The 12,315-nt window shown below is 64.4% G+C and overlaps 1 protein-coding gene across 1 annotated transcript in view; it reads left to right on the plus strand.

Moving 5' to 3' along the window:
• SORCS2 (sortilin related VPS10 domain containing receptor 2) overlaps window positions 1-12,315 on the plus strand; it is a 367,218-nt gene that overhangs the window by 352,267 nt on the left and 2,636 nt on the right. The window contains 7 exon segments of the mRNA XM_029952530.1: window positions 727-860; window positions 1,735-1,858; window positions 2,977-3,089; window positions 4,070-4,195; window positions 5,970-6,069; window positions 6,579-6,681; window positions 10,513-10,616. Of these exon segments, the coding sequence (XP_029808390.1) occupies window positions 727-860; window positions 1,735-1,858; window positions 2,977-3,089; window positions 4,070-4,195; window positions 5,970-6,069; window positions 6,579-6,681; window positions 10,513-10,616 (804 nt within the window).

Raw genomic sequence — 12,315 nt, forward strand, 5'->3', positions numbered from 1 at the left:
GTGGTGGTGGTGGTGGTGGTGGTGGTGGTGGTGATGGTGGTGGTGGTGGTGGTGGCGGTGGAGGTGGTGGTGGTGGCAGTGATGGTGATGGTGGTGGTGGTGGTGATGGTGGAGGTGGTGGTGATGGTGGAGGTGGAGGTGGTGGTGGTGGCGGTGATGGTGATGGTGGTGATGGTGGTAGAGGTGGTGGCGGTGGTGGAGGTGGCGGTGATGATGGTGGCGGTGATGATGGCGGTGATGGTGATGGTGATGGTGGTGATGGTGGTGGTGGTGGTGATGGTGGCGGTGGTGGAGGTGGCGGTGATGATGGTGGTGGTGATGATGGCGGTGATGGTGATGGTGATGGTGGTGGTGGTGGTGGTGGCGGTGATGGTGATGGTGATGGTGATGGTGATGGTGGTGGTGATGGTGGTGGTGATGGTGGTGGTGATGGTGATGGTGATGGTGGTGGTGGAGGTGGTGGAGGTGGTGGTGATGGTGGCGGTGATGGTGGTGGTGGTGGTGATGATGGTGATGGTGATGGTGATGGTGGTGGTGGTGGTGGTGATGGTGATGGAGGTGATAATAATGATGAGTGAGGTCATGGTGAAAATGTAGAGATGGAGCTGGTGATAGTGGCGGTAGTGATGACAGTCATGAAGTTGATGGTGACCATGACCCACAAGCCCCTCTGAAGGGCCAGTGCCCTGATGCCCTCTAACCCCGGCCTTTCCCCGGACCCCGCAGCTCCCCTGCAGGCCCTCCACCTCGAAGTGGTTCCCATCGTTGGCCTCAACCAGGAGGTGAACCTCACAGCCGTGCTGCTGCCCCTGAACCCCAACCTCACCGTCTTCTACTGGTGGATCGGCCACAGCCTGCAGGTGCGCTGGCCCCGGGACCCACTCATTGGCTGGCACTCGGGTGAGAGCAGGGCAGGGCAGTGCCCCAGGGCCAGGGCAGCAGGACACAGGCTATGACACTGTGGACTTGAGGGGGACGCACCCTAGCCTTTCCTCGTGAGTGTCTGCTCGCGTCTGGCTGTGTCTGAGTGTGGCGGACACAGGATAAAGCGGACCGGATGCTCCCTTTTCCTGGGGAGAGAGGTGTGAGCAGAACAGGTGGCCCGAGCGGTGACAGGCATCACAGAAGGGGGCAGGTGAGGTGTTGTGAGCTCCAGGGAAGGTCAGGCCTTTTCTAGTCTGGCTGCTGGGTGTGCTCAGGGAAGGCTTCATGGAGGAGGGCAGTCACTGGGGCCGGATGGATCTCAGAAGCCCCGCCCAGAGCCCTGGGTGTGCCCTGTGAGCGGCAGGGAGCCACAGACAGTGGCTGGTCAGAGAGCTGCAGGGCGTCTGTGCGCAGGGCTGCCCACCTTAGCCTGGGAGCCCTCGAGACCCAAAGAGGGATGTCCCTCCCTCGCTCAGGAGGCTTATCCCTGCGCCCCAGGCAGAAGGACCCCAGCAGTGCTGAAGTCCCAGACCCAGAAGCCGGGTGGGGAGGGGCTGTGGGCCCAGGCTGTGTTCCTGGAATGGGGGCTGGGGTTGAGGTCTGGAAGGAAGGGGACACTGGGAGACTCGGCCCAGGCTGCGTTGGCGTAGAACTGGTGTCTCTGGGGGGCCCTCCTGTGCCCCCCACCCCTGCTGTCCCGATGTCCTGACCAGAGCAGTGAGCGTTCCCGGTGAGGCCTGGGCAGCAGGCGGGTCGCGGGGCAGGCTCTCCCGCATGGACCTGCCCTGACCGCCCTCCTGGTCCCCGCAGCCCCTGCTCTCCTTGGAGAACTCTGTGACCACGCGGTTTGCAGACACGGGGGACGTGCGGGTGACGGTGCAGGCCGCCTGCGGGAACTCGGTGCTGCAGGACTCCAAGGTGGTCCGTGTGATGGGTGAGCCCCCTCCCCCTCCCCAGGGGTGGGAGCACCTCTTGTCCTTCTCGGGAGCGCTGCTTCGGGTGACAAACAGCCACAGGCTAGGGAGGGGAGCGGGTGAACACAGTTCTGACGGTCCCCGGCCTCCCTGGCCTCAGTTTCCCCATCTGTAAAATGAACACGGACGAGTCTTCGTGTCCAGTGGCACTCATGGGCCTCACACGGCTCAGAATGAGGACGTGTGGCTGAGTGACTTGTCAGGGCCACCAGGTCTGCCTGCGTCCCAGCAGCCTGACCTCTCCTGCCCCCTTGTCACATGTTATATCTTAAAGTAAGAGGACCCCTCATATAGCCTTTGTTCAAACTCCCGTTCTGAGTCGGCATTCCATTCACCGGCACTCACGGGGCCCCAAGTCCCTCATGGGAGACATTTACAAGATTAATCCTACAAATGGAGGGGACCCCCCCCAGTGTGCTGTTAGCCTCGTCATCACGTGATAAAACCTCATTTTGCTTCAAGAACAGCCTCTCCCGTGGACAGCAGCCATCAGTAAAATGCTTAGTGGGCCTGCCTTTGGCTGTTCCTTCAATCACAAACACATGCGCACAGGGTCCTGAGCCCGGGGCTCTGAAATAGTCACCACCTCCCCTGCAGAAAGACGCTGGGTTCTTGGTTCACAAAGCACTTGTCCCTTGGGCCGCTCAGCGCCACAAAGTCCCCGCCCATGGGGCTCAGGACTTCCCTGGAGGGACTACAGTGAGGCTGCCGGTCCTCTCACACCACCTGCCCGGGGCTCTAGGGTGGGCCTCCTAGTTGGGGACCCTGGCAAATGGGAGAGAAAGAGAAGGTGGGACCTCTGCCCTCAAGGGACTCTTACTCTGGTGGGGAGACCAGCCCAGTGGAAGTCCATGAGTCCCTAGGGGAATGCAAGCCCAACCACAGGGTAAGTCATTGTGGGTGAACGAGGCAGACCTCGGAGGGCAGGGTTGGCGCGTGCCGGGCCCTCCCTCCCCGGCGGGCACACGGGATCCTAAGCCAGGGCGGTCCTGGGCCATCCAGGGTGCACGGCCTCCTGCCCGGGGACGGAGCCCTGCTGCCCAGGCCTGACCAGCCCGCCGTCTCTGCCTCTTTCCAGACCAGTTTCAGGTGGTGCCTCTGCGGTTCTCCAAGGACTTGGACGCGCAAAACCCCAACACCCCCGAGTGGAGAGAGGACGTCGGCCTGGTGGTGACCCGGCTGCTCTCCAAGGTGCCCTAGCTCGCCCCATGCCAGGGGAGGCTCGGAGAGGCGGAGCCCCAGAGCCCCAGGGCAGGGAGGGGCGGGGAGGAGGGGTGGGGCTGGTGGAGCCCTGTCCTGGTGACCCCGCCTTCAGGCTGGCTGCCGGGTGCTGGGGCCCACTGCCCTGGCTCTGCAGGACAGGCGGCTGGAGCGCCAGCTCACAGGGGAGCGACAGGCCGACTCCTCCATGCACATGGTGTGCACACCAGCTGCTTGCACGGGACACAGCCACTGTCCTCTGATGCCCAGAATCTCCTTAGTATGATACTCATTTATTCACGGAGTTTCTATTCTGGGCCAGATGCCGGAGCCAGAGAATCGGGGTGACTGTGGCCCCTGGGAGCTCACACAACGCAGACTGAGGCTGTGCGTCGGGGGGCATAGGGCACTGGGGACCCTTGGTCCCTCGGTGAGGGACAGAGAAGCCCCCCACAGTCATCCAAGGCTGTCACAGACAGAGGCCCACTCTGCCCATGCCTCTCCTCAAGTGGTTAATGATGCTGGCGATACTGTTCTGGGCGTTGAAGGGTGAATAGGAGTTTGCCAGATGGAAGTGCGTGGAGTGGGATTTTCAAAGGCAGGAACTTTGTGGGCTGGAGGAGCTGTTTGGTCAGGAGCCTTGACCTCTGGGAAGACATTAGCCAGAGGGGTCTGCTCACCCTCAGTGTGAGGAACGGACTGGAGGGAGCAGGCCTGGCCTGGGGGGAGGCCATTGTCGGGGGTGTAGGGGGCTGAGGGACCAGGAGGGCTGGGCGGCAGGAGGTGGAACAGGGGACCACCGGGCTCGGGGGCCATCTCTGTGGGGTGCAGGGTCAGGAATAGCTCGCAGGACCAGTGGCCAGGACTTGGACAGACCAAGAGGAGAGAGAGGGCATTCCTGGGGGTGCCCTGGGGCATGGAGGGGACAGAGAAGGCAGGTGGCTCAGGGTGGCTTGTCTGCATCCCTGCAGGAGACCAGCGTCCCCGAGGAGCTGCTGGTGACGGTTGTGAAGCCGGGGCTGCCCACCTTGGCCGACCTGAACGTGCTCCTGCCCCCGCCCGGGCCCACAAGGAAGGGGAGCCTCACAAGTGACAAGGTACCTCCCGAGGCCCCCAGACCCACGTTCTCCCTGCAGTGCCTGGATCTGGTGGCCTAGTGCCCAGGGTCTGGTGGCCTAGTGCCCAGGGTCTCGCGCTAAGTCACAGCAAGCACAGAGTCTCCAGGGTCTTCGTCACGAAGAGGACCATGTCCCCCCGACCACTGCCTGACGCAGGCGGCCGGCTCTCCTCCCTCTGTGGCCACAGCCCTGGGACTCTGGTGGCCTCCAAGATCACCGTTTACAGGAATGGGGAGGCGCAGGGCACCGGGGCTGGACCACCCCCCAGGAGGTGTCCCAGTGGCCTGATTGGTCCTACTGGGCCCAGCTGGGTGTAAGGGCTGTGGGCACCCAGGGTGTGGTCTCGGGACGGAGTAGAAATCAGCGCCCAGCCACTTGGCAGATGCCTTCACTGCTTAGGACGACTTCCAAAGAATAGCCCTCGGCTGGGCAAGAAGACCCACTGTGTGGCGGGCACCATCTGGGGACCCAAGGACGAGTGGGGGCCACTTGGGTGCCCTGGGGTGGCCGAACCTCTTCCCCAAACAGAGAGTAACTAGGGTGAAGGAGGAGAGGGGAAAGTGGACCCTGGCACTGCCGGGCTCCTGCAGGCTCTCCGGAAGCTTAGGCGGGGCTGGTGTCAGGCACGGCCCCGAGGGTGTGCGCGCAGGGCAGGATATGCCCGTTCACGCGCACAGCCCGGGGCGGCCACGAGCCGGACGCCCACCACCGGGGGTCCAGGGGTGGATGGGCCAGCGTGGTCCGTCCGCACGGCACAGCCTTATGCAACCGTAAAAGGGATGCAGGTCTGACACCTGCCACCACTGGGCTGAGCCCGGAGACAGGAAGCGGCGGGAAGCCGCCACCAAGGCCGCCTGCCGTGTGCCTGCGCGGATGGGGACTGCCCCGAGGATGGTGAAGAATCCTAGGGACTCGTCAGGGCCACTGACCGCGCGGCAGCCGCCTGGCCCTTGCTGCGTGCTGGGCGCAGGGCGAGAGGCATTGACCTTGCCACAGAAGGGGGTGCAGCTCCTCCGGGCCATGGCGAAGGCGCAGAATCCGGTGCCTCCCCACGGTCTTCAAGCGGGGGGTTTGGGCCTGTCATTCACATGTCCCAGACGCAGACCCCACATTCAGGGAACGCCAGGTGCCAAGATGCTGCTCATGGAGGCCGATTTGGCCCCAGGATGTCCCACCCCAGGCACCCTGGGAGGGGGGCCCCGGGGACCGCCATCCCGTGGGAGGCCCCCTCCTGCAGCACTTCTATCCCCACCTGTGCGGGGGAGTGACACAGGAGCATCCACTCAGGCCAGCTGGCTCCCTTCTGAACACCAGGCAAACTGGCCATTTCCCGGAGGCCAGCTGCGCCCCCCGCCCCCATGATCCAGCAACGTCACCTCCTGGGGGTGCTCCCCCTCAGGGGTGCGGCCACTCCCTGGCCTGGGTCACCTGTCCCGTCCCCATCTTGTTCTCACCATGGTCTCCTTCTCTGGGAAACCCCCCAGGCCTCCTGCAGCACCCCGGGTTCCCCAACTTTACCGCGCTCTGTGGTCCCAACCAAAACAAGAGCTCTCGGGCCCCAGCTCACCTTTTTGCCCCTTCATTGGTTCTCAGTGCAAGCTGCCTAGCACTCCCATTTTACAGATGAGGAAACTGAGACCCAAAGACGCTGAGTGCCCCCCCCAATCCCGCATCTCTGGAGGGTCAGAGCGGATGTCTGCCCAGCTCTCCCACAGGGAGAGGGACCCTGTCACTCTCCTCTTTCTGCTTTCAGAGACTCCTGGCCATTCAGCAGGTGCTGAAGGCGCAGAAGATCAGCTTTGTCCTGCGAGGCGGGGTCCGGGTCCTGGTGGCCATGAGGGACACAGACACAGGTGAGAAGCCAGGGGCTTCCCTTGGCCTGGCCGTGCCAGCCCCTGCAGGGTCGATGGGGTGTCACCCGGCCTGTGTCAGACAACACTGTCACTACGGGGCCTGGGGACAGGAGACCCCTCAGGAGCCACCAGCTCCTCCTGGCCGGGCGGCCGCCTCCAGTTACAACCGGTCAGACCCAAGGGCCTTGCTCAGTCCACAGATGCAACACGTGACCCTGGCTTTAATTGACAGACATTTAGGGTCTCAGAGGACTTCAGGCCCCGCCCCCACCGGGGGTGTGTCCTTTCTGGTCAGTTTGGGGAAGAATCTTTGCCGAAGCCGAGGCCCGTCCCTCTCCCGCCTTCCAGAAGGAGGGGCCAGGCCCTCGTGCGCACAGTGGGAGTCGGGAGGCCTGGGGGCCGGGGTTCCCCTGAGGTCTGCCCACATGCTCAGCCACACGGGGAGCACTTGCCCGTGGGGGCCGGGGTGGGGGGCCGGGGCCCGCTGACCGCCCCTGCTCTCCTTGCAGACTCTCCGAGGCTGGGAGGCGGTGGTGGCTACTGGGCGGTGGCGGTCCTCGTGGTCATCGGACTCTTCGCAGTGGGCGTGTTCATCCTCTACAAGTTCAAAAGGCAAGGCCGCCACCAGGTCGGGCCCAGGGCAGCACCCTCAGTGGGCTGCGCGGGGAGGGCATGAGGCTAGACGGGCTCCCGGTTCTGAAGGGCACGGTCCCGGGAGACACAGCCAGCCGCTGGCGACCCCACGACTGTGCTCCACCCCGTCTCCTGTCGGCCGGCATCGCGGCCTTAGGCCCCCGTCCGTTTTACAGATGAGGAGATCTGGGCTCAGAGAGGTGATGCAGTGTGCCCAGGGCCGCACAGCCGGTGAGCCAGGCTGGCCCAGACGCCCTCCCCTCCAGCACTCAGCACCCCTGCCCCTGGCAGGGGTGCAGGGAGCCCTGGCGGGGGCCCTGCTGAAGCTAGAAGGGATTGCGAGCACACTGTGCAGAGCTCAGTGCAGGCTGCCGGGGCTCTCCCCTGCTCTGGGCCTGCTCTGGGCCTGCTCCTCCTCTGTCAAATGGGTTTAATAACCCCCGTTCTGGGGTCCCTCGCGGCCACGCTGGCGGGGCTGGTGAGCCTGAACCTACCTGGATTCTGGAACGAGCCACACATGTCACCAGACTCATTCTTCAAAGGGCAGCTTCCGAGATGTGACCTCACTGCTTCTCCTGTCTTGCTGGTTCAGGTCCAGAGGCCTCAGGGCCGCCCTTCGGGACAGTCCAAGATGCACTGAGCCTTCCCTTCGTGCCCCTGTGAGGCGGGGGGTCCCTCCTCCAGCCCCGTCTTCCCCCAGGCCCTGGGCCCCACTCACCCCTCTCCACACCATGCCCCCCAGCTCCTTTATGTTTGGTTGGTGTTTTAAGTAGTCATCACGTGCCCGCCACACGCCTCCTTGTGGGTCATCAGCTCTCTTGTTTGGTTCCAACTGAACGGGCAGCCTGAGGTGCTCCGAGAGTGTGTAACAGGGACCTGAGCTGGTCTGGAGAATCTGGGAGGCCTTCTCTGAGGAGGCGATTTCTGAATGGGGGTCCTGAAGGATCCTGCTCGCTGAGCCGAGAGGCTGGAGTGGAGCCAGGCTGTGGCCCTCCTTGGTGTGCAGGCTTGACGAGGCCCTGGTTTCTGGTGGGCAGGCCCACCTGGGTGTCCCCCGCTGGCACCTCAAATTCAATCTAACTCAAGATCCTGGCCCCAAAAAGCCCCTCCTGGATTAAGGACACAGCCCTCTGCCAGGTGCCTGGATCGGGAACGCCATCTGCTCCCTGTCCGTTCCCTCCCCGCAGCCCGGATGACACAGCTCGACACCCACAGCCACTCTGAACGTGGGATTTGTCACAGCTGGGAAGTGGCATCTGAGACCAGGATTTCTGGGGCTAAAGTGAGGGCTGCTCCCTAGCCCGAATCAGGGTCAGCTTAAATCAGGGATCGGCAAAGCCCCAGGGCCTGGAACTCGGGGCTGGGGCAGAGGGTCCCCTGCTGGCCAAGGCCCCTCCTGGGCCCCCCCTGAGTCTTCAGGTGAGTGACAGATGCACTTGACCCCTTGAGAGGCAGGTTCACGCCCTCTTTGCCTCCAGGGTGTGACGTGGGGCCAGGTGGAGAGATGCTGCCTTCATCCTGATTGCACCCCGTCCTGGAAGGGTCTGCTCTCCGCCTGGAGGCCGCCTGGCGCCCGCTGTCCGTGGTGCTGACCCCAGGCCCACCGCCACGCGGTACCGGGCTCTACACACCGGACAGTCACGGTTCCGCTGGGGTGGGGGTCGGTGGGGCCTGATATTTACCTGGATGCACACAGGGCTGTCTCCCAGCAGCACCACCCTCAGTGAAAGGGGTCCCTGACCCCCCTCGCCCGTCACTCCTTATTGTCCCATGCTGTGCTAAGGGCTGCCTCACTTAAGTTTTCCCAAAGACGGGCCACAGAGGTGTGGCTGGGCCAGGTGGGACTTGATCAGAGCCTCGACTTCCGGATCTGTGGAATGGGCACGCTCGTTCCCCCATGGATATGAAGAGCAAGCATCCTTCCAGCCCCCCTCTGCCACTCACCGGGCCAGGGGGGCTGGGCGAGGGGGGCGGGGTCTGGCGTCCTGTGTATTTGCAGAGATTAAACGAAAAAGGAGGGACTTGCAGCCCCATCTGCCCTGTGTGGGTCTCCATCCTGGAGCACCCTTCACCCTGAGTGCAAGGCCGGGCCAGACTGGGCGGCCCAACACTGCCTGCCATCCACGGGCTCCCAGGATCCCCCTGGGGGGCCTGCCTCAGCTTCTTCATCTGTGAAAGGGGACTGAGAAGAAGGGGGTGGGGGAAGGGGAGGAGGAAAAGAAGGCAAGGAGAGGGAGGAGGAGGGAGAAGAGAGGAGGGGGAGGGGCAGGACCTCCAGCCCCAGCAGGCATGCTCCTGTGTGCCCTCCTCCGGCTCCAGGGCAGTTAGCTGGTAGGGGTAGGGGGGGTGGGGGGAGGAGTGTCAGGCTGCAGGGATGGCCCTGAGGCACCTTTCTGAGCTGGAGCTGTGGCGGAGGCCAGGGGCTGGGTGCACCCCCACCCATTTCTCTTTCCCCGTGCATGTCAGCATGGACTTTGTCCGGGGCAGGGTTGGTGGGTCAAGGCCACGGAAGGGACAGAATTCCGGCCTCATTAGCTGTGTTCCTCAGACGCCCCCCCTCCCCCCTCTAGGGCCAGATAGCAGCTCTACAGAGAGTTCCAGATAACTGTCCCCGGAGGAGGAGGATGGGAGGAGGAGGAAGGGGAGGACCCCGGGTGGCCCCAGAAGGTGCCCCGCACAGGGATGAGGGTGTAAGTGCCGGTCCACTGCCCGGCATCCTGAGGGTTGCCTTGGAAACAGCGCACAGTCGGGGGTGGGGGGGTCCACTCCCAGGGCGCCAGGTCATGCGGGGAAGGCGAGCCGAGCAGCAGAGAAATGCGCCGCTGGTCCTGAGGCTCTGACACGGCCTTGGGGTCCAGGGAGCTGGCTCAGTTCCTGGCGGTGGAGCAGTCAGTGTGGGCTGGGCTCAGCTGCCATAACAAACAGCCCCGACGGCTCAAGGGGCTCGCGGCCACCAAAGGCTGACTTCTCCCTCATGCTGTCCCCTGGGGCTGGGAGGGGCCAGCGTCTGGTAGCAGCTCGGGGGCAGGGCCATTTCGAGATGCAGGAGGCCCAGCTGAGGGAAGAGAGTTCTGGAGGGACCAAGTCCCCCCGTAAGTGTTTCAGCCTGGAGGTGACATGTGCCACCTTTATTCACCCTCAGTGGGGAGAACTGGTCACATGGTCCGGCCCAGCCCGGAGGCCTGAAGGTGCACCTGACATCCTGACATCTGGGCATTCCTGCAGAATGGGCGGGGCTTGGGGGGCAGCGTCTGAGATAGCCTGCTCTTCCCCTCGGGGCGGGGGGCTCTTCCTCTGAATAACTCGGTGTTTACGTGAAGGAGCCTGGCTGAGGGGCCCTGAGCCCCGGTCCAGCTGAGACAGAGGGGCTGTGCCCACGGTCTCCTCCCCCTTTGGCCCTGGAGGGACAGGAACTAGAGACAGCACAGTCCTGGGACCTGGGCATGGGCAGGAGCCTCTCAGAGCCAGGTCAGCGTCCTGTGTCTCTCGGGAATGCCTGTCCCACCGACCTAGTGGCCGGTTGGGACTGCTGTCCCGGAGACGCCGGGTGACGGGGAGCCACAGGACAGTAAAATACCCCCCTCCCACGGCTGCAGTATGATCTCAGTCTAGGTACCAGGGGAGACAGACAGTGAGCACCCGTGCCCCGGGGCAGAGGGGAATCCAGGTCTGCAGAGCTCACAAGAGGGAGGGCTTCCAGGAGGAGGTGGTTTGGCGCAGAAATGAGGCAGGAGATGAGATCCGGGAGCACTGCCTGCACCCTGGGCGGCGCCCTGAGCCCCACCCCTGAGCCCCGCCTCTGCCCCGCAGGAAACGCCCAGGCAGGACCGTGTACGCCCAGATGCACAATGAGAAGGAGCAGGAGATGACGAGCCCCGTGAGCCACAGCCAGGGCGTCCAGAGCGCCATCCAGGGTGAGGAGTTTATAGATGATGATCTCGACTCGCAGACTCTAGGTAACGCCCGTCCCGGAAACCCGCCTCCCCACGCTCCTGTGGGTCCCTGCCCGGCGGGCACTCGCTCAGGACCCAGGGCCAGGCCGACGGTGGCTCTGTGTCCCCTCCATCCGAGGAGGGGATGGCCGGAGATTACGTCAGTGGCCTGGGGCAGCGGGCACCACGTCTGGCAGCGCCCAGTGCCCCGTCAGCCCCCCTGGGGGAGCCCCCACGGGAAAGCGGACTCTTCTCAGGATGTGGGTGGCCCCTTCCCAGTGCTCCCCGCCGTCCTGTTCCCGGAAGGATTTCTCGAGCATGTGCACATGGACGTCGCCGCCGGTGCGCTGCACTTTACGGCTTGGAAAGTGCCCTGGCTCCTGCGGTGTCCCTGACCCCTGACCATGCCTGGTGGGGAGAGTCCGTCACCCGCCGCACTGCACACGCCGCACGGCTCTCCCGCTCGTGCTGGTCACCCAAGTCCTCCTTGAGGGGGCACCTGGGGGTGGCGTGAAGACGCCCTGAAGGTGTCGCTGTCGCCACGGATTGTCAGTACGATTGGTCTTGTCCCCTCTCTGCTGTCCTCACCGCAGACCCAGGACAGATGGAAATCGATGTCTCACTTTTTAAGTGGCTGAAGACGGGGCTGAGAGGTGAAGTCATTCGCCTAGGTGGCGCACCCCACGGGTGGCTGACGTTGAATCCAGCCCGGGCCAGCCCGCCCCCTGAGCCTGTGTCCTTCAGTTTCTCCAGGAGGCGACCCTCGCCCTTTCTCCTTCCCCCAAATGCCGCAGGGGCCCCTCTGGAGGACGGCCAGCCCCGCTGTGCTCCCCAGGAGTGCCGCCTCTGCCCCTTCCTGGGACGCGGTGACAGCTCAGTGTCCTGAGCCCTGGCTCCGGCCGGCCCGGGCTGAGGGACCTCGGGGAGGCAGGCCCCAGCAGCCTGGCCATTTGGCCGATAAACCAGCTGAGATTCAGAGCGGTCACTTAGCCGATAACCGGATCCAAGCCCAGCTCCGCGGCTCCGAAGCTGGTGCCCTCCCCTCCCCCTACCGCAGCCCCCAGGCTGGAGGTGCACTCCCAGGGGTGAGACCCTCCACCGGACTCTCCCCTGCCAGGGGCTCACGCTGCCTCCCACATAGCCCGTCCCCACCTGCGTGCAGGGGGCCCCACACCCCCGTGGGACAGCAGTGGCTGCAGTCCGGAAGCAGGCCCGGGGTTTCCCAGGCTTGGCCAGAGGGCATTGGTGTCGCAGAAGACCCGAGCTCTGGTCTCCTGCCTGTGGTGTGTGTTTGCTGTCACGCTCCTGAAGAACAATCATGAGCAGAACACTGGGGAGCACTTAGTATGCGCCAGGGGCATTTCCCCATGTAAGCCCCCAGGCGGTGCAAACCAAGGCCACAGGGTGAGAGACCTCGATGAGGAGACCTGGAGACCCGCAGCTGCCCCCTCCCCGAACCCCCCCCCACCCAGGACGTTGCGGAGGCGGCTCTTGTGCAACTCCAGGGCTGCCTCCCTCCCCCTCCCCCTCCCCCCACGGGGAGCCTCCGTCCCCTGGTCTCGTGATGCAGTCCCCACGCAGGACCCCCCCTGGAGGCCTGCGTTCTGACGTCACCGCGCCCCTTCTCTCTCCTCCGCTCACGCCGCGCCCCGCAGCGCCCGCCGCCAGGAGGGGGCGCAGC

Source organism: Suricata suricatta, chromosome 1 (genome assembly GCF_006229205.1).
Source record: "Suricata suricatta isolate VVHF042 chromosome 1, meerkat_22Aug2017_6uvM2_HiC, whole genome shotgun sequence".
Taxonomy (NCBI): domain Eukaryota; kingdom Metazoa; phylum Chordata; class Mammalia; order Carnivora; family Herpestidae; genus Suricata; species Suricata suricatta.